This window comes from Scylla paramamosain, chromosome 24 (assembly GCF_035594125.1).
Source record: "Scylla paramamosain isolate STU-SP2022 chromosome 24, ASM3559412v1, whole genome shotgun sequence".
NCBI classification, from domain to species: domain Eukaryota; kingdom Metazoa; phylum Arthropoda; class Malacostraca; order Decapoda; family Portunidae; genus Scylla; species Scylla paramamosain.
The window spans coordinates 16493406-16521093 of record NC_087174.1 but is presented as its reverse complement, the minus strand read 5'-3'; the positions used below and the strand labels follow the sequence as shown (position 1 = coordinate 16521093).

General features: G+C 40.1%; 1 protein-coding gene across 5 annotated transcripts in view; it reads right to left on the bottom strand.

Moving 5' to 3' along the window:
* The window catches only part of LOC135112817 (monomeric sarcosine oxidase-like), a 261886-nt gene that overhangs the window by 30863 nt on the left and 203335 nt on the right, over nucleotides 1–27688 (bottom strand). For 4 of the 5 annotated variants that reach the window (XR_010274565.1, XM_064027651.1, XM_064027650.1 and 1 more), the window contains one exon: nucleotides 4758–4904. Coding sequence is in view for 4 of the 5 variants with exons in the window: in XM_064027651.1 (XP_063883721.1) it covers nucleotides 4758–4904 (147 nt within the window). In the remaining variant the exon portion in view is untranslated. Of the gene's footprint in view, nucleotides 1–362; nucleotides 3625–4757; nucleotides 4905–27688 lie in introns of those variants that run through there. The other variant, XM_064027652.1, reaches the window with a different exon arrangement.

The following is a 27688-nucleotide window of genomic DNA, read 5'->3' as shown; positions in this document are numbered from 1 at the left end:
AGTGGTGTTCCTCAAAGTTCTGTCCTGTCACCCACTCTCTTATTATTATTCATTAATGATCTTCTAAACCAAACTTCTTGTCCTATCCACTCCTACGCTGATGATACCACCCTGCACTTTTCCACGTCTTTTCATAGACATCCAACCCTTCAGGAGGTAAACATTTCACGCAGGGAAGCCACAGAACGCTTGACTTCTGATCTTTCTAAAATTTCTGATTGGAGCAGAGCAAACTTGGTATTGTTCAATGCCTCAAAAACTCAATTCCTCCATCTATCAACTCGACACAACCTTCCAGACAACTATCCCCTCTTCTTCAATGACACTCAACTGTCCCCCTCTTCTACACTGAACATCCTCAGTCTGTCCTTTTCTTATAATCTAATCTGGAAACTTCACATCTCATCTCTAGCTAAAACAGCTTCTATGAAGTTAGGCATTTTGAGACATCTCCACCAGTTTTTCTCACCCCCCCAGCTGCTAACTCAGTACAAGGGGCTTATTTGTCCATGTATGGAGTAAGCTTCAAATGTCTGGGGGGGGGTTCCACTCATACTGCTCTTCTAGACAGGGTGGAATCAAAAGCTTTTCGTCTCATCAACTCCTCTCCTCTAACTGACTGTCTTCAGCCTCTCTCTCATCGCCACAATGTTGCATATCTATTTTCATGCTAACTGCTCTTCTGATCTTGCTAACTGCATGCCTTCCCTCCTCCCATGGCCTCGCTGCACAAGACTTTCTTCTTTCTCTCACACCTATTCTGTCCACCTCTCTAACGCAAGAGTTAACCAGTATTCTCAATCATTCATCCCTTTCTCAGGTAAACTCTGGAACTCCCTGCCTGCTTCTGTATTTCCACCTTCCTATGACTTGAATTCCTTCAAGAGGGAGGTTTCAAGACACTTATTCATCAATTTTTGACCACTGCTTTGATCCTTTTATGGGACTGGCATTTAACTGGGCATATTTTTTTATTGAATTTCTGTTGCCCTTGGCCAGTGTCCTTCCTACATATAGAAAAAAAAAAAAAGTTTCAAATAAACAATATGACAGCAGGTTTGAGTAGTTACATTAACTTGTTTGCTGATGATGTGAGGCTATTAAGAATAACAAAGAGCCAAAAGAGTTGCAATGACTTACAAAAGGATACTGAAGAAATTTATGCATGGAGCCAAAGATGGAAACTAAAATTTAATGCTAAAAAAATGACAATGTATTGGAAATAAGAGCAAGTAAAAAGAGGCCCTCATAGAATTACAAAATGGAAGAAGAAATGATGAGGAAAAGCAAGGAAGAAAAGACAACCTATCTCTGGAAAAGCACATAAGTGTGACAATTGATCTCACATACAGAATGTTGGCAAATATAAGGGTGGTATTTAATTACTTAAACAAGAATATGAAAAAAAAAAAATATATAATAATAATAACCAACATAAGACATCCTAAGTTGGAGTATACAACAGTATTATGATTTCCATGTAGGAAGAAAGATATAAGAATACAGAATGTTGGCAAATATAAGGGTGGTATTTAATTACTTAAACAAGAATATGAAAAATAAAAAATAATAATAATAATAATAATAACCAAAATAAGACATCCTAAGTTTGAGTATACAACAGTATTATGCTTTCCATGTAGGAAGAAAGATATAAGGAAGTTGGAAATAATACAGAAGAAAGATACAGAGTTAAAGACATCTTCTTCAGTTCTTTGCAAGCACCTAAGAAACAGGCATTTTCTGATGCATTTTTTTTGTGCTGGTCTCCTAAGAACTTCAGAACCTTGTAACTACCACGGGCCACAAACTTTCCAAGGGCTTACAAGAATTATGGGCAGGCAGCAAGATAGAGCAAAAGACCCAGCCACTCATGGGAAGTGATGCAAATATGTTAGGTGAAAACAAGCCAGTGTGCATGTATTGTTTTCAATACACTCTAGAACATACAGAATTATCTGCATACAGGTCAGTTATGAGTGAAAACCATTATCAAAACTGTGTAGTGTGAACTGTTTCAGATTAAGTGAATTGCCTTCCAGCAGTGTGTGGCATTGTGGCAGGGCAGGTAAAGGTGTCTGAATGGCATTCCTGTCTTGGGCCATGACTTCCAATATATCATTGTGTTCTGGTACAATGCCATAATGCAGTGTGAGGTCATGACTGATACAACCAATTCACACTAAAATACTCTGCAGAGTGGCACAGGTGATGAAGTAGGACAGGTCTGAAGAAGCAATACACGGGATAGAACATTCCTTTAACATGGCGGAATCTGAGGACTGGGGCAAGGGACCTTGCTCTTGCCTCTGTGAAAGACCTATGACCTGAACAGCTGCTAGACGTGCTACCTACTCCACAGTTTCCCCTTGCTCCATAATCGCTAATAATTTAGACCATATTTTGTTAAATTATAATACTTGGTCTGTCTAAACAGACTAGGATAATAAATAGGGATACCTAAGAGATGAACACACCCAAAATGCAGAAATAGTGTAAAAATAACACCAAAAAAGCACTTTGACATTTCATTAGATAACTGTTGTATGTACAGTACCATGCAGCAAGTTTTACTAGTCATATTTGTAAGTCATTAAGTAGATATAAGCAAGTGTACCTTCAAAGGAATCTATTTTCTATAATGACCTATTTTATTTATGTATACAGGATAAACTACTGAATCCTATTGTAAGAGAATCAAGTAGCATAATGCTTGTTACAAAGGATTTGAATGCAAGCATTTAGTTTTCATTGTACTTATTATTATTACACAACAAGATGTGAGCCATAACAAAATGCTGCTAATGATTTTTCTTAGATTTAAAGTTTAAGTTTCCCCATTGAAGGCAACAAGGTATTTAGCATGTTTTGTATTTTTATACAAAATTAGAATAAACAGTGAAATGAAGTGTGTATAGGCAAAAAACATTACCTAAAGATGTGTGCAAGTAATTTTTTAGTACCTACACATTAAGATAATGAGGCATTATATCAATACTTTCAAAGAAGATTAGTGAACTACATATATGTAAGCAGTAATTGTGTGGTTAGATATTAATTTTAATGTATACTTGAAGCTTTCACGCCCATGCATGAGACAAACGTGGTACAGAGGACCTGATAAAGATCCTTGTGATACAAGATAATGTCTGTTGATTGACCCAGCACTAATAATTTGACAAGTGTGATCCCGCGTTAAGAATGCCACAATATTTGGCCAACATCAGGCATCATTTTGACCTAGAATGTCTTAACCAGGCTACGGCATATTTCTATATGCCTGTTCTTTAAATGTAACAATCATTAAACAAGAATAACCAATGTGTCAGTCTGTCTCTTTCCTTTAATCTCAAAAAAAATAAATAAATAAATAAAAAAAAATAAACAAATAAAACAAAAAAAAGATCAACTGACAATATCACAAGGTCTGGAAGATCAGCAATTCACTTCTAAATAGCATAACCTTCAAGGAGTGAGTGGTTAAGGCTGCTGTGGTCTCTGTGAGGAACACATCACCCATGAGCTGTACGACAGTTTTTCCTTAGGTAGTATGGCACGCAACTCCGCTGGTCTGTTGTTCAGTGGTCAAGTGGGCGGAGTTCCAAGGAGTTAGAAATCTAAGCCCTTATGAGAAATGAAAAAGACACCATAAGTCCAGACTTGAAGAATGTAAACTATGAGAAGAGACTGAAAGAAATGAGATAACCAACACTACAGGATAGAAGAGGTCTGATAGCAATGTACAAACCAATAAACTGCATGGAAAATGTAGATAGACAAGATTTGGTGTTACAAATGTCAGAGACATACAAGAGGCATACGATGACACATAAATTAGCTTCCCATTAGCTTCATGCATCAAACGACAGACATCTGGAATGAACTAAGTGAAGATGCAGTTATGGCAGACAGTGTACACATATTTAAAGACAAATTGGAGAAATATTGATATGGAGATGAGAAAAAATGAGCTTTGGTCATACCCTGTACAACAGAACAAGACAATTACACAAAAAACTGCAAAAGAGAGAGAGAGAGAGAGAGAGAGAGAGAGAGAGAGAGAGAGAGAGAGAGAGAGAGAGAGAGAGAGAGAGAGAGAGAGAGAGAGAGAGAGAGAGAGAGAGAAAGGGAAATATGTGAGGAGCATGGAAGTCAGAAACAAAAACACAGTGTTAACTATTCATGTTTTAAACTGACTGTGGCAACTTTAGAGACTGTAGAGAGTGCAAATGCTAATGCAAATGCACAAAGCAGTGGAATAAGAAATTTGTGACCTAACAATAAAAATCATCCTGGTTTAAATTGTGATTCTTTTACTCTGATTAAAATAACTAATAATAGGATGATTTAATAATCTAATTTCAATCACAACAAGCTTCCTGTGAACAGATGCTTGTGAACTGATGAGGAACCTGTATGGCTCCTAGAAAAATAAGTTACCTTATTCCTTCCCCCTCTGTCTTTACCTGTGGCACAACCCAATTTATGCTGGTGACAACTGGTCATGATCAGAATTGGTTTTTCACCCATATCATAAGAACATAAGGAAAGCTGCTTGAGGTTAGCAAGCATACACATGGTAGCCCTTGCACTTTTGAATTTGTGAGTTTGCTTATGAGCTGAATCTGTATTCAAGCAGTTTTACTTTATGTACTTGCAGATATGTTTTATTAACAAACTGCATACATTAAGGAACCTGTGTGGAAAATTTGTGAAATCAAACAAACACTAAGCTGTCAACAATCAGTAATTTTAACCTGGTAGGAGGTATTTGAGGTACTGGGTAAGTTGCTGCACACACTCTGGCACTCCAGACTGCTGCTGGTACCAATGTGTCACTTCAGCCAGGCTGGACCTTGTCTCCTCATAGGCACGTCCATGGCCCATCTTCACATACCACTTTCCTAGAATAATGGGAAAGGATGATGAACTCAATCACCACCACCCTTAACTTCTAAAGTCTATACAACAGGGCCCATATTCTATATAACTAACAGAATTTATGACTGTCAGTCTTATGGCAGTCAGAATTCAGTGGTCACATTTCAGTCACTGTCTGCCACTAGAACACATGCTCACAATTTGTCAACTTTAATTTTAGGGAATGAAATAGGTTCTGAACATTATTTTATTGGATTTAAATTGTTTTGACTTCATATTGTGACTTTTGGAGAAGTTAGTGTATCTAATCAGAAGAAACATGATATACTGTATTTGATGGCTCATAAGACACATGGGCTCATAAGATGCACCCAGTTTTGGCAGACATTGAAATGAAAAAAAAAAAAGATAAATGAGCGAATTTAGGCTCTGAATATGAAGTGAAGCATTTCATCTGACATTTGAAGACTCTCTCATACATTTAGATCATTATTAGATCCCAATATTTTGCATTTAAAAACTTTAATATTTGCTAGTAGCCTATGTACTAATCCAGTAGTGAGATGTAAACATGTACCTGGCATATGGAGTTGGCAGTGACTGTCAGAGACTACAGGGGTAATAAAGTTTGTTCATAAAAAAATGTTAAAAGATAGGTGCAATTTTAATTGTATGAAAGTGTGTCTTACCTCAAGGAGTAACGTCATTACACTGTAAAGAATGCAAAGAAACTTGTCTGTGTCACCGGGTTTGGCGCGTAACTAACTGCATGTTTGTTTTGGTACATGCAATGCGTGGTGCATGGTCACTTAGGCAAATTCTTCCAGACTGGTGTCATTCTATGTGAATTACCGGTAAGTATGACCTATTATAAATTGTTACCTTCAAAGAAAGAGTTCTTTAGTTGTGTAGTACCAATCATCACGTTGTTTACATGTGCGAAGATGTCCGGGGTTTGATTTTACAGCCTTTGTTGCCATAGACTTACCACCAGCCACTGCCTCAATGTTGAACCTTGGCCTCATGGGACACAGGCTCATTTCCCGAGGCTTTTTTTTTTTTTTTTGAGAAAAGGTGCATCTTATGAGCCATCAAATATGATGCCCATATGCAGAGTTTTTTTCTTTATATCACTTTTAACTGTCTATTTAGACATAAAAGGCTCTGCATATGTGGAATTTTTTTTTCTTTATATCACTTTTAACTGTCTATTTAGACATAAGAGGCAACAATTTAGTGTAATCTTTCTGGAAAAAAAAAAAAATCGGGGTCTGAGTTTTTTTTTAAGCAAGAAAGCCACTGGTCAAGGGCAACAAAAATTGCATAAAAAAACAAAAAAATGCCCCTTTAATGCTAGATCCCATAGAGAACTCCAAATATAAAAATCAAATAATAGAGGACAAATGTCTTGAAACTTCCCTCTTGAAAGAGTTCATGTCATAAGAAGGAGAAAATACAGAAGGCAGGAAGTTCCAGAGAAAGGGATGAAAGATTGAAAATACTGGTTAACTTACACATTAGAAAGGTGGACAGAATAGGGATGAGAGAAAGAAGAAAGTCTTGTGGAGTGAGGCATGGGAGGAGAGGAGGCATGTAGTTGGCAAGATCAGAAGAGCAGTTAGCATGAAAAAAGTAATAGAAGATAGCAAGAGATGCAACACTGTGGCAATTAGAAAGAGGCTGAAGACAATCAGTTAGAGGAGAGGAGTTTATAAGAAGAAAAAGCTTTTGATTCCATCCAGTCTAAAAGCACTGTATGAGTGGATCCCCCTCCTCCCCATACATGTGAAGCATACTCCATACATGGGTGGATAAGGCCCTTGTACAGAGTTAGCAGCTGGGGATATGAAAAAACTGGCAGAGATGACCCAGAACACCTAACTTCTTAGAAGCTATTTTTTTTTTTTTTTTTATGTAGGAAGGACACTGGCCAAGGGCAACAAAAATCTAATAAAAAAAATGCCCACTGAAATGCCAGTCCCATAAAAGGGTCAAAGCAGTGGTCAAAAATTGATGAATATTCAAGTGTCTTGAAACCTCCCTCTTGAAGGAATTCAAGGAATAATTCATAGGAAGGTGGAAATATAGAAGCAGGCAGGGAGTTCCAGAGTTTACCAGAGAAAGGGATGAATGATTGAGAATACTGGTTAACTCTTACGTTAGAGAGGTGGAAAGAATAAGGGTGAGAGAAAGAAGAAAGTCTTGTGCAGCGAGGCCACGGAAGGAGGGGAGGCATGCAGTTAGCAAGATCAGAAGAGCAGCTAGCATGAAAATAGCTGTAGAAGACAGCTAGATATGCAACACTGCGGCGGTGAGAGAGAGGCTGAAGACAGTCAGTTAGAGGAGAGGAGTTGATGAGATGAAAAGCTTTTGATTCCACCCTGTCTAGAAGAGCAGTATGAGTGGAATCCCCCCAGACATGTGAAGCATACTCCATACATGGACGGATAAGGCCCTTGTACAGAGTTAGCAGCTGGGGGGATGAGAAAAACTGGCAGAGACGTCTCAGAACACCTAACTTCATAGAAGCTGTTTTAGCTAGAGATGAGATGTGAAGTTTCCAGTTCAGATTATAAGTAAAGGACAGACTGAGGATGTTCAGTGTAGAAGAGGGGGACAGTTGAGTGTCACTGAAGAAGAGGGGATAGTTGTCTGGAAGGTTGTGTCAAGTTGATAGATGGAGGAATTGAGTTTTTGAGGCATTGAACAATACCAAGTTTGCTCTGCCCCAATCAGAAATTTTAGAAAGATCAGAAGTCAGGCATTCTGTGGCTTCCCTGCGTGATATGTTTACCTCCTGAAGGGTTGGACGTCTATGAAAAGACGTGGAAAAGTGCAGGGTGGTATCATCAGCGTAGGAGTGGATAGGACAAGAAGTTTGGTTTAGAAGATCATTAATGAATAATAAGAAGAGAGTGGGTGACAGGACAGAACCCTGAGGAACACCACTGTTAATAGATTTAGGAGAAGAACAGTGACTGTCTACCACAGCAGCAATAGAACAGTCAGAAAGGAAACTTGAGATGAAGTTACAGAGAGAAGGATAGAAACCGTAGGAGGGTAGTTTGGAAATCAAAGCTTTGTGCCAGACTCTATGAAAAGCTCTTGATATGTCCAAGGCAACAGCAAAAGTTTCACCAAAATCTCTAAAAGAGGATGACCAAGACTCAGTAAGGAAAGCCAGAAGATCACCAGTAGAGCGGCCTTGACGGAACCCATACTGGCGATCAGATAGAAGGTTGTGAAGTGATAGATGTTTAAGAATCTTCCTGTTGAGGATAGGTTCAAAAACTTTAGATAGGTAGGAAATTAAAGCAATAGGACGGTAGTTTGAGGGATTAGAACGGTCACCCTTTTTAGGAACAGGTTGAATGTAGGCAAACTTCCAGCAACAAGGAAAGGTAGATGTTGACAGACAGAGCTGAAAGAGTTTGACTAGGCAAGGTGCAAGCACGGAGGCACAGTTTCGGAGAACAATAGGAGGGACCCCATCAGGTCCATAAGCCTTCCGAGGGTTTCGGCCAGCAAGGGCATGGAAAACATCATTGTGAAGAATTTTAATAGGTGGCACGAAGTAGTCAGAGGGTGGAGGAGAGGGAGGAACAAGCCCAGAATCGTCCAAGGTAGAGTTTTTTTTTAGCAAAGTTTTGAGCAAAGAGTTCAGCTTTAGAAATAGATGTGATAGCAGTGGTGCCATCTGGTTGAAATAGAGGAGGGAAAGAAGAAGAAGCAAAGTTATTGGAGATATTTTTGGCTAGATGCCAGAAATCACGAGGTGAGTTAGATCTTGAAAGGTTTTGACATTTTCTGTTAATGAAGGAGTTTTTGGCTAGTTGGAGAACAGACTTGGCATGGTTCCGGGCAGAAATATAAAGTGCATGAGATTCTGGTGATGGAAGGCTTAAGTACCTATTGTGGGCCACCTCTCTATCATGTATAGCACGAGAACAAGCTGTGTTAAACCAAGGTTTAGAAGGTTTAGGACGAGAAAAAGAGTGAGGAATGTATGCCTCCATGCCAGACACTATCACCTCTGTTATGTGCTCAGCACACAAAGACGGGTCTCTGACACGGAAGCAGTAGTCATTCCAAGGAAAATCAGCAAAATACCTCCTCAGGTCCTACCAACTAGCAGAGGCAAAACACCAGAGGCACCTTCGCTTAGGGGGATCCTGAGGAGGGATTGGAGTGATAGGACAAGATAAAGATATGAGATTGTGATTGGAGGAGCCCAACGGAGAAGAAAGGGTGACAGCATAAGCAGAAGGATTAGAGGTCAGGAAATGGTCAAGAATGTTGAGCGTATCTCCAAGATGGTTAGGAATACAAGTAGGGTGTTGCACCAATTGCTCTAGGTCATGGAGGATAGCAAAGTTGTAGGCTAATTCACCAGGATGGTCAGTGAAGGGAGAGGAAAGCCAAAGCTGGTGGCGAACATTGAAGTCTCCAAGAATGGAGATCTCTGCAAAAGGGAAGAGGGTCAGAATGTGCTCCACTTTCGAAGTTAAGTAGTCAAAGAATTTCTTATAGTCAGAGGAGTTAGGTGAGAGGTACACAGCACAGATAAATTTAGTATGAGAGTGACTCTGTAGTCGTAGCCAGATGGTGGAAAACTCGGAAGATTCAAGAGCGTGGGCACAAGAGCAGGTAAAGTCATTGCGCACATAAACGCAGCATCCAGCTTTGGATTGAAAATGAGGATAGAGAAAGTAGGAGGGAACAGAAAAGGGGCTACTGTCAGTTGCCTCAGACACCTGAGTTTCAGTGAGGAAAAGAAGATGAGGTTTAGAAGAGGAGAGGTGGTGTTCTACAGATTGAAAATTAGATCTTAGACCGCGAATGTTGCAGAAGTTAATGAAGAAAAAGTTGAGGAGGGTGTCAAGACACTTAGGGTCATCGACAGAAAGGCAGTCCGACCTGGGGATATTTATGGTCCCCTCCCCAGATGGGGACTCCGAGGTTGGTGTAGGAGTCGCCATGATCATTTTACAATTTTTGAGTGAAGGGTGTGTGTGTTATTAGATGCTTGTAGTTTTGTGTGGAGGAAGAGAGTTGCCTTTAGAGGGCAGGCTGTGACTGCCCCCTTGTGTTGTGAGACACAAAGGGAAATGTTCAGTGAGGTCACAGCTGGGTTTAATGATAAGTTCACAGCACCTCCTGAACAGTGCTTTAGACCTCACTGGGAGTAATTATCATTTCGGCAGGTGTCTACTGCCTCCTCCATATCCATATTTAAGCAAGAGGTGATATGTGAAGTTTCCGGTTTAGATTTTACTTTGGCAAATCACTTGTCTGCTAGATGGTGCCGTTCACATGAGATACACTACACTTCGCCACACAGTCAGTTACTGCACAGACACCACACAAGTCGGACATCGGTCCCGCCTCATGTTAAGTTGTTACAACTTCTGTTATCGGTGAGTGATAGGAATATTACAGTTTTCTTGTTTGGATTGTGTATTATGATTTCCGTTACCTGATAAGGGCGGAGTGTTGCCTATTTGAATCCGTTACCTGATTTAAGGGCGGATTGTGGACTATAAATATCCGTTACCTTGTATAAGGGCGGATTATTGGTTATATGATATCCGTTACTTGATATAAGGCAGATTATTGGCAAATATTTTATGCTATATATATATGACAATATTTGGGCACTCTCGTGAGCCGACATAGGTGCAAGATGGTTCCATCTTGTTACCCATTATTGGGACAAGAGGAATATTGCCTTATTTACAAGCCTGGGGACATTTGACTTCCCAGATTACTATAGGAAAAATTTTTTTGATTTACAGTGAGAGGTTAAGGCACCTGTGAAGTTATAAAAAAAAACTGCTGTTGAAAAGGGTGGCATCTTGTTAACATTCGCCGCCATGTCTAGGACGCCTTCTGATGCTTGCCCCAGTCCTGAGAGATTCAGTACTACCAGCATGCCACGCAACTCAGCTAAAATAAAGGAACTACACAAGGGGAGTAAACATGATGAAGAAAGATCCTGATCCAAGAGCCGTTCTACTCGTCATGAGAGGTTAAGTTACTCTCGGTCACCTTCCCCTTCTCCAAAATACGATAGTGAAGACAGCACTGCGCCTTCTTTGGGCATGATTATGGATGCTTTGACTGAGTTGAGGAAGGACATGGACAAGCTTAAGAAGGAAAACAGGGCTGTGAAGTCACAAGCAGTTCATAACAATGCTCCCCAGTCGGTGTCAAATAATACTTTGGTGCCAGATTCTCAGGAATCAAAGGCAGGATTTTCTGGATTTAGAACTCCACTGAGGGAGGACAGTGATGAGGAAGAGGAAATCCAGAGGGATGTTCCTCATGATAGTATACTGTTACAAGGTGCTAAGAATTATGGACCCATGGAAACTGTCTCAAAAGAACTTGACAAGGAAATTGCTGCAATGGTGAACCACCTGTTTATTAATGGCATGAGGCAGGAAGATTACAAAGCCATTGTAGAGGATGAGGTGACATTTAGACCAAGTAACTGCCATGCATTAACTCAAGTGGATTGCAACACACAGGTCCTGGATGCGCTGCCTGCAGAGGCAAAGAAGGCAGTCTTCCGCTTAAGGGAAGTGGGAAAAGATATTACCAAGGCAGCTACTATTGTTGTTAAATCGCTTACTGTGCTAGACAAGGTGGCACGTGATGAAGAGCACCAAATTATCGCTAATGAGGTAGCCATGCTCAATGGTGCATTGGCATTATTGGGTAATGCCCACTACAGAAATAACTTGACCAGGCGACATATCATAAAGAGGGACATTAATCCCAAATATTCTCAATTGTGTGCTGACAAGGCTCTCATGACGGGTCTATTGTTTGGGGATGACCTGTCACAAGCCAACAGAAATATTGAGGAGGCAGAAAGGCTGAAAACCAAGCTCACTTTTAAGAAGCCTACATCTTGGACTGCAAGCAGTGGCAGATTTGGTGGAGGTAAACAATGTAACTTTTTTTGCCAAGGCCTCCTCCCATGGATTCCAGTCCAGATAGCCACATGGTTTTCGCAGGATGCCCTCCAGTGGTGAACACAGGCGCTCCTACCCTGCTCAAGCTTGGACAACAAAAAATGTGAGAGGCCGGGGTCAACACAACCCCCGGCGTTAACCCAGGTGAGAGAACAATTTGAGGCTGGGCAACTTCACAAGTTTATCAATAAATGGCTTGTGATTACAAGTGACCTGTTCATTTTGGATATGGTGGAACATTGTCATCTGAATATAGATGAAGCTAATATCGGATATTTATTTAAAGAGGATATACAGTATGTCTTTAGTGAGGAAGATAAACTGATTATGCATCAGGAGGTTAAAAACTTGTTAGAGATAAAGGCCATCATAGAGACACATAGACAAGATCAACAAATAATTTCACCAGTTTTTCTGAGGAAGAATAAGACTGGGGATTATAGGATGGTGTTAAATCTTGAAAAACTGAACAGGCATGTAGAATATACTCATTTTAAAATGGAATATTTTGAACAAGCATTACAGTTGCTTAGTCAAGGAGATTATATGGCTTCTATAGACCTTAAGAAAGCCTATTATTCAGTAAAAATTGCAGAGGAACAACAAAAATATCTGTGTTTTAGATGGTTGGATAAGATTTACCAGTTCACATGTCTACCTAACGGGTTTTCGGATGGTCCTCGTCTATTTACAAAACTTCTGAAGCCAGTTTTCTCTACACTTAGGCATAAAGGCCACAACATCACTAGTTATATTGATGATACGCTTCTGTGTAGTAGCTCTTTGCCGAGATCTTTTGATTACATGAATGACATCATTCAGTTGTTGCAGAGTGTAGGTTTCTGCATAAATGTGGAGAAATCTGTTTTGAGTCCCACTAAGCATATTGAGTATTTAGGTAATGTGATAGATTCGGTGGCCATGACAGTTACCTTGCCGGCGCGTAGGAGGGATAAGATTATACAGCATTGCTCTCTTTTAGTCAATAGACAGAGAGAAAAAATTAGAATTGTGGCAAGAGTGATTGGCCTGCTGGTGGCAGCAATCCCAGCTGTAGAGATGGGGAAGATGCACTATAGGAGGATGGAAAGAGCAAAGATCAAGGCTTTCGAAAAGGCATGTGGAGACTTTAATAGATGGATGAACATTACAGAGGAGATTAGAACAGATCTAAACTAGTGGATTAAGGAATTGGAGAATCAAAACAGGAAAATATTCAGAAATGCACCAGATACTGAGTTGTTCACAGATGCTTCAAATCTAGGATGAGCAGGTTGCCTAAATAACATCACTACCAATGGCAGATGGTCCCCTGAAGAGGTGCGTTCACACATTAATGCACGTGAATTATTGGCTATATCATTCTCATTGAGATCTTTTACACATCTCCTTAGAGGTTTACACGTCAGGGTGTTATGTGATAACACCACAGCGATTAATTACGTGAATGAGATGGGAGGTGTTAAGTCAATAGTTTGTGATGCCATCAGTAGGGACATCTGGGAATGGTGTCTTAGTAATGGGGTATGGCTGACAGCTTCCCACATACCAGGCAAATGTAACGTCATGGCCGACGAGGCGTCACGTTCCTTTAATGACAGACATGAGTGGCAACTGAATGAGATGATATTTAAGGAATTGTATTCTATATTTGGGAATCCTTGTATAGACCTATTCACTTCACGTTTGAACAAACAAATGACTCCATTCTGTGCATGGACACCAGATCCAGAGGCTGCATATATTGATGCATTTACAATTCCATGGGCTAATTTTAAATTGGTTTACCTCTTTCCTCCCTTCTCTCTGATCTCTAAATGTCTGCAGAAGTTAAGGGAGGAAAGGACCAGAGGATGGATCATAGTGCCACTTTGGCCATCACAACCGTGGATGGGGATGCTCCTTCGGATGCTAGTAGACGACCCTCGGGTCATACAGAGAAGGAAAAATGTGCTAATGCATCCGTCAACTGCAGAGGAACACCCAATAATGAAACACACAAATTTGATGGCTTGTCAGTTGTCCGGAAACAACTTGGAGAACGTGGCATATCTAAAGAAGGTACGGAAATCATTATGGCCTCTTGGAAACCAGCAACAGGTAGACAATACAACACTCACATCAAGAGGTGGACACTCTTTTGTAGTAGATGGAACATTAATCCCATTGCACCATCTGTAGCAGATATATTAAACTTTCTGACTCATAACTTTCAAAGGGGTGTGGGTTATGAAAGCATTAACATGGCGAGAGGGGCTCTATCTGCAATAGGAATTATGGTGGAAGGCTGCAGAGCGGGCAATCACCCACTTGTCAACAGATTTCTGCGGGGAGTCTTCAACTTACGCCCTTCTACACCCAGGTATGCGACGACCTGGGATGTGAAACTCGTATTACAAAAGATAAGACTCATGGAACCACTACACAGCCTAACACTGAAAGACTTATCGCTAAAAATGGTTATGCTGATGGCAATGACACAAGCAGCCAGGATCCAAACTTTGCACTTATTATCGTTGGTGAATATGGCATTTGGAGAAGAATCTGTTTCAGTCTTGTTAGGAGGTAACATCAAGCAATGTAGGCCAAAATTTAATGTTCGTACTATTGTATTTAAAGCTTATCCTCAGGATTACAGATTGTGTGTAGTTAAGACTATGAAAGAATATATAGAAAGAACTGAGAGGCTAAGGACAGAATCTGGAAATGCAGATGGGAGACTACTCATAAGTTATATAAAACCTCATAGGAGTGTTTCCAAGGACACAGTGGCAAGGTGGCTTAAGACCATGTTATGTAAGTGTGGAATCGATACCAAGAGGTACACAGCAGGTAGTATTAGACCTGCATCAGTGTCTAAGGCCAAGGCACTGGATGTGCCTATTGCCACCATCATGGCAAAAGCTGGTTGGACACAGGAAGCCACATTTGCTAAATATTATAATAAGGATATACAAGGGGAAATAGACCCTTTTCAAGAAGCAGTGCTAGGCTCAGTATAATGTAAGGTTTGAAATGTTATCAGCAGTAAAAATCATGTTCTATTTTCATAAATGAAATTAAGTTTTTGTAATAGGAACTTTTATTTACACCTATTTACAAAATGTGAATTTTGACAGAACCCTTTACTTACAACACCCACATGACTTTAAAATCTCATGTGAACGGCACCATCTAGCAGACAAGTGATTTGCCGAAGTAAAATTACAGAAGTACGTGAGACTTACCGTAGGTTAGTTGAAATGTGCTTCGGATTTTGCGAGGCACATCACGTCTGCTAGATGGTAGAGTTCACATGCCCTCCACTCCCTCCCTTTGTTAATTGATGATTCTTGGTTTACACAACAAAAATTCACTGACTGGAAGGGTTGGGAGATAATATTTCATGTGGGTAGTTGTATCTTTAAAGACTGACTGTGTGGCAAAGTGTAGTGTATCTCATGTGAACTCTACCATCTAGCAGACGTGATGTGCCTCGCAAAATCCGAAGCACATTTCAACTAACCTACGGTAAGTCTCATGTACTTCTGTAATTATAAGTGAAGGACAGACAGAGGATGTTCAGAGTAGAAGAAGGGGACAGTTTAGTGTCAATGAAAAAGAGGGGATAGTTGTCTGGAAAGTTGTGTTGAATAGATGGATGGGAGAATTGAGTTTTTGAAGCACTGAACATTCAGACATTCTGTAGCTTTCCTGAGTGAGCTATTTTCTTCTTGAAGGGTTGTACATCTATGAAACGATGTGGAAAAGTGTATGGTGGTATCATCAGTGTAGGAGTGGATAGGACACGAAGTTTAGTTTAAAGGATCATTGATGAATAATAGGAAGAGTGGGTGACAGGACAGAACCTTGAGGAACACCACTGTTAACAGACTTAGGAGAAGAAGAGTGACTATAACACAGCAGCAATAGAATGGGCAGAGAGGAAACTTGAAATAAAGTTACAGAGAGAAGGATAGAACCTGTAAGAGGTTAATTTGGAAATCAAAACTTTGTGCCAGACTCTATCAAAAGCTTTTGATATTGTCACAATCGCTTACTTACTTACGATCGTACGATCCCGGTTATCTTTGCAAGAAAGTGGACGTTACACTGATCCCGGAAAGTTTTAAAGGTCTGAATTTTTAAAGGCTTCGAGTGCCTACCCGACCTATCCGAAATCGCCAGAATTATCTCTCACTCTATCCTTACCTTGACTCAGCACACCTGGAATCACCTCTAATACCAGATTAATGTTGGGGGAGTAGAAAACATGATTATTCTATGTTACAAGCACATATATTAATACTAATAATAATTCACAAACAACATAAGGTAGTACAAATTACTACATGACGTTCTCGTCACTTCCCACAGCACCAGAACCCGTTTACACCTCCACCAGTCACAGAAATATTCCCCTCAACCGCAGGAATTTATTCAGACGCCATTACCGCGTCTCCAGACAATAATTCCCGTATTTCACCTCCTCAAGCCTCACAGGAGATTACCATCATCACCAAAGATTACCCATAACACCATAACATCATCCCCAAAATCACCAATACACCACAACACCAGCTTCCAAGGTCAACACCACAACTTCCACTCACAAAATGGCTGCCAGTTTGACCTATGACCCCTTCGAACAGTGTCACCGGCACAACTCGACAACCGAATTTCAGCGGACAAGAGCTCTTGGTACCACAAAAGACTAACTAACCTGATCCTGGATATCAAGGTTATACCGCTACACCACTAATACCTCCACACACCACTCCATCACCAATCCACACCAAGATTCTTCTCTGAGAAACGCCTTCCCTCTGATATACCTCACAACCTAAGGCGCTCTGCGTTCCCCTCCTTAGAATGTGTTGTTGCCCACTCAAGCTCCCCTTGTTTTCAACATATTTCTACCTCAATTATAGTTTCTCCCTTATACATACAAAGATATAGAGAACTTAAATTATGAAGAGAATAATACTACATGATATAAAATGGGTAAATAAGCCTTACACTACTTATAAACAATAATAAGGATAATGCCCGAATGGCAGGTAACTGGAACACGGGGGACACTAAGAAAACGTGATCCCATTCAAGGTAAACTTGGCCAATAACTTGACAATATGTGTAAGGTAACAGCAAAAGTTTCACAAAACTCCCTAAAAGAGGATGACTGAGACTCAGTAAGGAAAGCCAGAAGATCACCAGTAGAGCAGGCTCAACAGAACCCATACTATCAATCAGATAGAAGATTGTGAAATGATACATGTTTAAGTATCTTCCTGTTGAGGATAGATTGAAAAACTTTAGAGAGGCAGGAAATTAAAATGATAGAATGGTAGTTTAAGGGATTAGAGCAGTCACCCTTTTCAGGAACAAGCTGAATGTAGGCAAACTTCCAGCAAGAAGGAAATGTAAGTGTTGATAGACAGAGTTGTAGGAGTTTGACAAGGCAGGATGCAAGCACAGAGGCACATTTTTGGAGAACAATAGGAGGGACCCCATCAGGTCCATAATCATTCAGAGGGTTGAGCCTAGCAAGGGCATGGAAAACAACACTACAAAAGATTTTAATGAAGTAGTCAGAGGGTGGAGGAGGGGGAGGAACAAATCCTGAATCATTCTTGGTAGGGTTTTTAGCAAAAGTTTGGGTGAAAAGTTCAGCTTTAGAGAGAGATGAGATGGCAATGGTACCATGAGGTTGAAATAAAGGAGGGAAAGATGAAGAAGTTAAGTTACTGGAGATGTTTTTGGGTAGGTACCAGAAATCCCAAGGGGTGTTAGATTTTGACACTTTCTATTAATGATGGAGTTTTTGGCTAGTTGGAAAACAGATTTGGCATGGTTCTGGACATAAAGACCATGAGATTTAGGTAATGGAAGGCTCAAGTACCTTTTGTGAGCCATCTCTTTATTATGTATATATAGGCTACAGACTTTTTAGGTGGTGGGCCTGGCTGGTGAGAAAATTTACAATTTGGATGTCTACAACTATGAATGGTGTGACCTGGATTTTTACAATAATTGCACCCACATTACCAAAACTTTCCCCAGAAGACCTAGCATTCTGGGTGGTATCACATCCTCTGTTATTTAGTGAGCTCATCAACAAGGCATATACAGCAGCCACCCCGACTGCCTGCATGAGTTTGTCAACACCACACTCCTCTATGTGTCTCAAAATGTTGAATGGAAGCTTACCTTTCCACTCCTCCATTATGATCAGATTAACCAGTTCTGAAAACGTAGTAGTTTGAGTAGCTTTCAGCCATTTTTTCAATTGTTTCTCACTAGCAAACTCTATGAAGGTGTGAGAAAGAGGTTTGACATACCATACTTGATGGCTCATAAGACGCACCCAGTTTTGGCAGACATTGAAATGAAAAAAAGATAAATGAGTGGATTTAAGCTCTGAATATGAAGTGAAGCATTTCACCAGACATTTGAAAACTCTCTCATACATTTAGATCATTATTAGATCCCAATATTTTGCATCTTAAAAACTTTAATATTTGCTAGTAGCCTACGTACCAATCTTGTTGTGAGATATAAACATGTACCTGGCATATGGCGTTGGCAGTGACTGTGAGAGACTACGCTGGTAATAAAGTTTGTTCATAAGAATTTTAAAAGATAGGTGCAATTTTATTTGTATGAAAGTGTGTCTTACTTCAAAGAGTAACAGGATCACACCATAAAGAACGCAGTGAAGCTTGCCCATATCACTGGGCTCAGCACGTAACTGACCGTGTGTTTGTTTTGGTACATGAAATGCGTGGTGCATCGTCACTTAGGCAAATTCTTCCTGACTGGTGTCATCCTATATGAATTACTGGTAAGTATGACCTATTATATATTGTTACCTTGAAAGAAAGAGTTGTTTTGTGGTGTAGTACCAATCATCACTTTATTTACATGTGCAAAGATGTCTGGAGTTTGATTTTAGAGCCTCTGCTGCCATAAACTTACCAGCAACCACTGCCTCAATGCTGAACCTTGGCCTCATAGGATGCAGGCTCATTTCCTGAGACTTTATTTTTGGAGAAAAGGTGCATCTTATGAGCCATCAAACTGTTGTCAATAACTGTCTGGGGTGATGAAATAAGCTACTCTTTAAGGTTTCACAGACTGCTATACACTCTGTGAGCTTTACTTGTCAGCTTAGGAATGATTAGAGAGATCCACTGGTTGTGGAGGAACTGTTGTTGTCTAGCAACACTTTTGAAAACTCTGAATGAATCATTTACGTCAAAAGTTGGTATTAATGAAGAAACACTAGCTGGATTAAAGACATTAATTTTCTCGTTTTGGTCCATTTCTTTTTGTTTGAATTGTGAATAATTTCATGCCTCTGTCTTATTTGCAACTCCTTTAATTTGACTTCTTGCTCTAATTGAGACTGTTTTAATTGCATCTGTTGCTTTTTTAATTGGTACTCAAACTGATTAGTACTCAAAGTTCCAAGGGACTGACAGTCCTTTCCATGGGAGGGGATTGATCACTCTGAGCTAAGCTCATTGTAACTTGTCAGCCAAGGGTACATCTCAATACCTTGGTTCACTAACTTATATCCCACATTTTTTATTACCTATTTAGTCATTTGATGTGAGGTTTGGTTGTTAAAGTGCTTGGCTATGGCCTTCTAATCATTCTTCTTAAGATTCTGACCCTTCAACTTAGCATAGGAAAGACCTTCACAGAATTCATCAATATCAAAACTAGCAGAAAACATAGTGATGGAAAGAGGGAGAAGAGATAATGAGGTGAGTGATTAGCTTAAGCAAAAGAGTTTGACAGTGATAACTCAGACAATCTTGGAAAATTCCCGAAGTTATTCTCAAGCAAAAAACACTAACAAGTACTGTCACTATGAGACCTGAAAGAGGAAATGGAGAGTTATGGCACTGACACAAGATCTGGATTACCCCAGTTTCTTGAGAATCTGATACATTAAGGAGGAACGGGGGAGCTCAGAACTAACTAGTAGCTCTAAGTTGAATACAAGGGAAATAATGATCTCTGTGCAGTGAGGGTAAGGCATTAACAAAGATCCAGATAATCACAACATTGGAGTAATATTCACTACGTAACTGCATGTACACATACAACAATGAGTAAGTGTCACAATGATGACTCATGTACCTATATAGCTGTTCTGTCATAACACAGTAATGAAATGCCAATGTGAAAATAACAAATGCAGTTTCAACCACAAAAGGGAGCAAGTGCAAGTCAAAAGGCAACTTTAAATTTTGCTACATATAGTAATAGGAAAACATAAAAGGGAGGGAACAAGGAGTTTGTTTGACAATGATTACAAGTGACAAGGGTCCTGTCACAGTTGCCAGTTGTTACGAATAAGGATTGGACCATGGAGTTTTAAGCAGAAGACTACCCTGAAGGAGCCCAAAACATGCAACAATAAAGGTAGGAAAGTTATAAGGGTTGAACAATCTTGTTGCGGGGTAGTCAAAACTGTGGTCCCTTACTTGAATTTGATAACACAAATAAAAAGGCACATGGAAACAATAACACAAATGCACAAGAAAAGTAAATCCACCACCAACCTAAACATAAATAAACACATAAATAATAACATAAAAACACAGGGGAGAACACATCCTAACCAAACTTAAGACTAAAAGCTAATCCTAACACTGTGAGACACAGGAGAGAGAACATGGTGCACACTATACTCAGCCAAAGACTGGCAGGGGAGTGGTGTGATGTCCATGTGGGAGTTGGCAGCTAAATCCAGTAGGGAATGTGGGCCATTGAGTCCAGGAATGAACTGACAGTGATGTGAAATGGGGGTGCCTTGTAAACGATGGGAGAGGACCGAGAAGTGAGGGACAAGGGTGAGGCGATGTGGCATGTTGAGTAATACTGAGGCTTCGGTACTGGTGGTCGGACAGATGAGTGGAGCTATGTTGCACCTACTCACCTACTCATCGCCTGTCTTTTCCTACCTTTTATCCTTTCCTCTCCCTTCTTTCATCTTGTCTCAAACCTTCCTCCCTGTCACCTTCCCTCCCCTTATATGTCAGACATAAGGGACAAGGGAGTGATACCTCTCTCTCTCTCTCTCTCTCTCTCTCTCTCTCTCTCTCTCTCTCTCTCTCTCTCTCTCTCTCTCTCTCTCTCTCTCTCTCTCTCTCTCTCTCATTCATTCATTTAATGTCATTTTTGCTTCAATCTTTCTCACTCTCATATATGTAATTCCATTTCCATTCTGTCAATCTCATTCTATTTAACAATTCCTAAGATTGTTCTTACTTTCACACACACACACACACACACACACACACTGGAAAAATGAATGGGGAACTCCTGACATTGGTGATGATGAATATGATTTATGGATGAAAAATAAAAGTGATAAAGGAGGAGATGGAGTGACAATTCTGACTAAAAAATGTGTCAAAGTGGAGAAGGTAATAAAAAGTGAAGACAAGTCTGAAATTCTACAAGTGACGATTAAAAGTGGAAATGGAAGGATAATGAATTATGTAGGAATGTATGTGCCACCTATGACCAACACTTGGCAAAAAGAAAAGCATCTACAAGTGATGATTATAAGTGGAAATGGAAGGATAATGAATTATGTAGGAGTGTATGTGCCACCCATGACCAATGCTTGGTGAAAAGAAGAGCATGAAGAGATGTTGGTAGATCTGCTAAAAGGCCTTGAAAAGAGAGTGATGGAAAGTAGTGATACAGTTATTGTTGGTGATTTTAATTGCAAGGAGATAAATTGGGAGACACTGACAACTACTGGAAGTGAGAGCTCATGGAGTAATAGACTACTGAACTGGGCAGTGGAAAACTTGATGACTCAGTGGGTTGATTGTGATACCAGATCTAACAGAAGAGATAAACCATCAAGACTTGATTTAGTGTTTACCAAGGACATGGAAATTATTGAAAGTATACACTATGACAGTCCTCTTGGTAAAAGTAATCATGTGTTGATAGAATTTAATTTGAAAAACGAAAATGTAATTACTGATGAAAATTATAAGGCAAGAAGATTTAAATATAGTAAAGCTGACTTCTAAAAATTAAGAAAGTACTTTGTTGCCATGGACTGGAAAGACTTTGAAGATGCAGAAGATGTTCAGGAAAAATGGGATGAATTTATAAGGATATATAATTCTGCTGTGGAGAAATTTGTACCTAAAGGAGGAGCAAGATGTAGAAAGGGTAAAGAATGGTTCAATACAAAATGCAAAGAGGCTAGAAATCGTAAATCAAATGCTTGGAATAGATAGAAGAAGAGGAAAACTGAGAGCAGATGGGAGGAATATATTGATGCTATAAACAAGTACATTGAGATAATAAGAATGGAGAGAAGAAACTATGAAAGAGATATAATAGATAAGTGTGTAAATGAACCCAAACTATTCTTTAGACATATTAATGGGAAGATGAAGAAGTAAGGTGTATCAAGATTGAAAGTTGAAGGAAAAATCTATGATGATGCACAGGACATGGTGGAGGTTATGAACAATAGTTTCAGATCAGTATTTATTGTGGAAGGGAAGTTTGATGCTGGAAGGGATAAGTTGGTGAGGAATATACTAAGTACAGTCCTAGTCAGTTATGAAGAAAAAACTTAACATGATGGAAGAACTTTAAATAAAGCAACTGGTCCAGATGTAGTATCAAACTGGATATTTGAAGGAATGTAGAGAACAAATGGCTGGTAAAATTCAGTCTAGTGGTGACATCACTATCACTGGGAATAGTACCAAAAGATTGGAAGAGAGCAAATATTACACCAATATACAAAGGAGGAAATAAGGAAAATCCACTAAACTATAGACCAGTGTCCTTGACTAGTGTTGTAGGAAAATTATGTGAAAGAACAATACAGGAAAGATGGATGGAACACTTGGAAAGAGATAAAGTTTTAGTAAATTGTCAATTTGGCTTTAGAAGGGGAAGATCATGCTCCATGAACTTACTGTTCTTTTATTCAAGGGTAGTCGATATTGTGCAGGAGAGAGATGGATGGGTGGATGGTGTCTACTTAGACTTGAAGAAAGCATTTAACAAAGTACCACACCAAAGATTTCTATGGAATATAAAAAAAAAAAAACATGGAAAAATTGGAGGAAGCCTGCTGGAGTGGATGGAGGAATATCTGGATGATAGAGAGATGAGAACTGTAATACAAGACCAAAATTAATTTTGACTGAAAGTAACTAGTGGTGTCCCACAGGGGTCAGTGTTGGGACCGATAATGTTTGTAATATATGTGAATGACATAAATGAAGAAATAGATAGCCATATGAACTTACTTGCAGATGATACTAAGCTGATTTCTTTTTTTTTTTTATATAGGAGGGACACTGTCCCATTGACATGCCAGTCCCAGGAAAGGGTCCAAATCGGTAGTAAAAAATTGAAGGATAAGTGTCCTGAAACCTCCCTCTTGAAGGAATTCAAGTCATAGGAAGGTGGAAATACAGAAGCAGGCAGGGAGTTCCAGAGTTTACCAGAGAAAGGGATGAATGATTGAGAATATTGGTTAACTCTTGCATTAGAGACGTGGACAGAATAGGGGTGAGAGAAAGAAGAAAGTCTTGTGCAGCAAGGCCACAGGAGGAGGGGAGGCATGCAGTTAGCAAGATCAGAAGAGCAGTTAGCATGAAAATAGCAGTAGTAGACAGCTAGAGATGCAACACTTCAGCGATGAGAGAGAAGCTGAAGACAGTCAGTTAGAGGAGAGGAGTTGATGAGATGAAAAGCTTTTGATTCCACCCTGTCTAGAAGAACAGTATGAGTGGAACCCACCAGACATGTGAAGCATACTCCATACATGGATGGATAAGGCCCCTGTACAGAGTTAGCAGCTTGGGGGGTGAGAAACACAGGCAGAGACATCTCAGAACGCCTAACTTCATAAAAGCTGTTTTAGTTAAAGATGAGATGTGAAGTTCCATGTTAAAATTATAAGTAAAGAACAGACCGAGGATGTTCAGTGTAGAAGAGGGGGATAGTTGAGTGTCACTGAAGGAGAGGGGATAGTTGTCTGGAAGGTTGTATCAAGTTGATAGATGGAGGAATTGAGTTTTTGAGGCATTGATCAATACTAAGTTTGCTCTGCCCCAATTAGAAGTTTTAGAAAGGTCGGGAGTCAGGCATTTTGTAGCTTCTCTGTGTGAAATGTTTACTTCCTGAAGGGTTAGACATCTATGAAAAGACATGGAAAAGTGCAGGGTGGTATCATCAGCATAGGAGTGGACAGGACAAGAAGTTTGGTTTAGAATGTCATTGATGAATAAGAAGAGAGTGGGTGACAGGACAGAACCCTGAGGAACACCAATGTTAATAGATTTAAGAGAAGAACAGTCACCGTGTACCACAGCAGCAATAGAATGGTCAGAAAGGAAACTTCAGATGAAGTCACAGAAAGAAGGATAAAAGCCATAGGAAGGTAGTTTGAAAATCAAAGCTTTGTTGTGCCAGACTCTATCAAATGTTTTTGATATATCCAAGGCATCAGCAAAAGTTCCACCAAAATCTCTAAAAGAGGATGACCAAGACTCAGTAAGGAAAGCCAGAAGATCACTAGTAGAGTGGCCTTGATGGAACCCATACTGGTGATCAAATAGGTTGTGAAATGATAGATGTTTAAGAATCTTCCTGTTGAGGACAGATTAAAAAACTTTAGATAGGTAGGAAATTAAACCAATAGGATGGTAGTTTGAGAGATTAGAATGGTCACCATTTTTAGTAACAGACTGAATGTAGGCAAACTTCCAGCAAGAAGGAAAGGTAGATGTTGACAGATAGAGCTGAAAGAGTTTGACTAGGTAAGGTGCAAGCACAGAGGCACAGTTTTGGAGAATAGGAGGGACCCCATCAGGTCCATAAGCCTTCCGAGTGTTTAGGCCAGTGAGGGCATGGAAAACATCATCGCGAAGAATTTTAATAGGTAGCATGAAGTAGTCAGAGGGTGGAGGAGAGGGAGGAACAAGCCCAGAATTGTCCAAGATGGAGTTTTCAGCAAAGGTTTGAGCAAAGAGTTCAGCTTTAGAGATAGATGTGATAGCAGTGGTGCCATCTGGTTGAAATAAAGGAGGCAAAGAAGAAGAAACAAAGTTATTGGAGATATTTTTTTGCTAGATGCCAGAAATCACGACGGGAGTTAGATCTTGAAAGATTTTGGCACTTTCTGTTAATGAAGGAGTTTTTGGCTAGTTGGAGAACAGACTTGGCATGGTTCCAGGCAGAAATATAAGGTGCATGAGATTCTGGTGATGTTTTGGGGGCCACCTCTCTATCATGTACAGCACGAGAACAAGCTGTATTAAACCAAGGTTTGGAAGGTTTTAGGTCAAGAAAAAGAGTGAGGAATGTATGCCTCCATGCCAGACAATATCACCTCTGTTATGTGCTCTGCACACAAAGATGGGTCTCTGACATGGAAGCAGTGGTCATTCCAAGGAAAATTAGCAAAATACCTCCTCAGGTTCCCCCAACTAGCAGAGGCAAAATGCCAGAGGCACTTTCTCTTAGGGAGATCCTGAGGAGGGATTGGAGTGATAGGACAAGATACAGATATGAGATTGTGATCGGAGGAGCCCAATAGAGAAGACAGGTTGACGGCATAAGCAGAAGGGCTAGAGGTAAAGAAAAGGTCAAGAATGTTGGGCGTATCTCCAAGACGGTCAGGAATACGAGTAGGGTGTTGCACCAATTGCTCTAGATCGTGGAGGATAGCAAAGATAGCTAGTTCACCAGGGTGGTCAGTGAAGGTAGAGGAAAGCCAAAGCTGGTGGTGAACATTGAAGTCTACAAGAATGGAGATCTCTGCAAAAGGGAAGAGAGGCAGAATGTGCTCCACTTTGGAAATTAAGTAGTCAAAGAATTTCTTATAGTCAGAGGAGTTAGATGAGAGGTATACAGCACAGATAAATTTAGTTTGAAAGTGACTCTGTAGTCGTAGCCAGATGGTGGAAAACTTGGAAGATTCGTGAGCGTGGGCATGAGAACAGGTTAAGTCGTTGCGCATATAAACACAACATCCAGCTTTGGATTGAAAATGAGGATAGAGAAGGTAAGAGGGAACAGAAAGGGGGCTACTGTCAGGTGCCTCAGACACCTGAATTTCTAAGAAGAAAAGAAGATGAGATTTAGAAGAGGAGAGGTGGTGTTCTACAGATTGAAAATTAGATCTTAGACCATGAATGTTGCCGAAGTTAACAAAGAAAAAGTTGAGGGGGGTGTCAAGACTCCTAGAGTCATTGTCAGAAGGGCAGTCTGACCTGGGGACATTTGTGGTCCCCTCCCCAGATGGGGAATCCGAGGTTGGTGTAGGAGTCGCCATGATAATTTTGAAATTTTGACTGAAGAGTGTGTGTGTTATTAGATGCTTGTAGTTTTGTGTGGAGGAAGAGAGTTGTCTTTAGTGGGTAGGCTGTGACTGCCCTCTTGTGTTGTGAGACACAAAGGGAAACGTTCAGTGAGGTCACAGCTGGGTTTAATGGTAAGTTCACAGCATCCCCCTGATCCAGTGCTTTAGACCTCACTGTAAGTACTTTTCGTTTCGGCATGTGCCTACTGCCAAAAATGTAAATGACTGTGTGGTACTGCAAGATGATTTAAATAAGATAAATAGATGGAGTAAATCTTGACAAATGGAATTCATTATAAATAAATGCTTGACTTCTGATCTTTCTAAAATTTCTGATTGGGGCAGAGCAAACTTGGTATTGTTCAATGCCTCAAAAACTCAATTCCTCCATCTATCAACTCGACACAACCTTCCAGACACTATCCCCTCTTCTTCGATGACACTCAATTGTCCCCCTCTACTACACTGAATATCCTCGGTCTGTCCCTTACTTATAATCTGAACTGGAAACTTCACATCTCATCTCTAGCTAAAACAGCTTCTATGAAGTTAGGCGTTCTGAAACATCTCCGCCAGTTTTTCTCACCTCCCCAGCTGCTAATTCTGTACAAGGGCCTTATCTGTCCATGTATGGAGTATGCTTCACATGTCTGGGGGGTTCCACTCATACTGCTCTTCTAGACAGGGTGGAATCAAAAGCTTTTCATCTCATCAACTCCTCTCCTCTAAGTGACTGTCTTCAGCCTCTCTCTCACTGCTGCAATGTTGCATCTCTAGCTGTCTTCTACCGCTATTTTCATGCTAACTGCTCTTCCGATCTTGCTAACTGCATGCCTCCCCTCCTCCCGCAGCCTTGCTGCACAAGACTTTCTTCTTTCTCTCACCCCTATTCTGTCCACTTCTCTAACGCAAGAGTTAACCAGCATTCTCAATCATTCATCCCTTTTTCTGGTAAACTCTGGAACTCCCTGCCTACTTCTGTATTTCCACCTTCCTATGACTTGAATTCCTTCAAGAGGTAGGTTTCAAGACACTTATTCATCAATTTTTGACTACTGCTTTGACCCTTTTATGGGACTAGCATTTCAGTGGGCATTTTTTTTATTGGATTTTTGTTACACTTGGCCAGTGTCCCTCCTACATTAAAAAAAAAAAAATGGCGTTTAGTTAGAGTAAGAAAAGAATACAATATCATTATGAGGTGGATGGTGTGAAGTTAAAGAAGTCAAAAGAGGAAGTGGATTTGGGAGTAACAGTAATTGAAAATTTTACTCCAGACATATGCATTGATAAAATTACTGGAGAGGCGATGAATTTGTTAAAAAGAATACAAATGACATTCTCATATTTGGATTAAGAAATGATAAAAAGTTGTTGATTTCCATGATAAGACCAAGATTGGAATATGTGGCAGTGGTGTGGTCTCCTCATACAAAGAAGAATATTATAAAATTAGAAAGAGTACAAAGAGCAG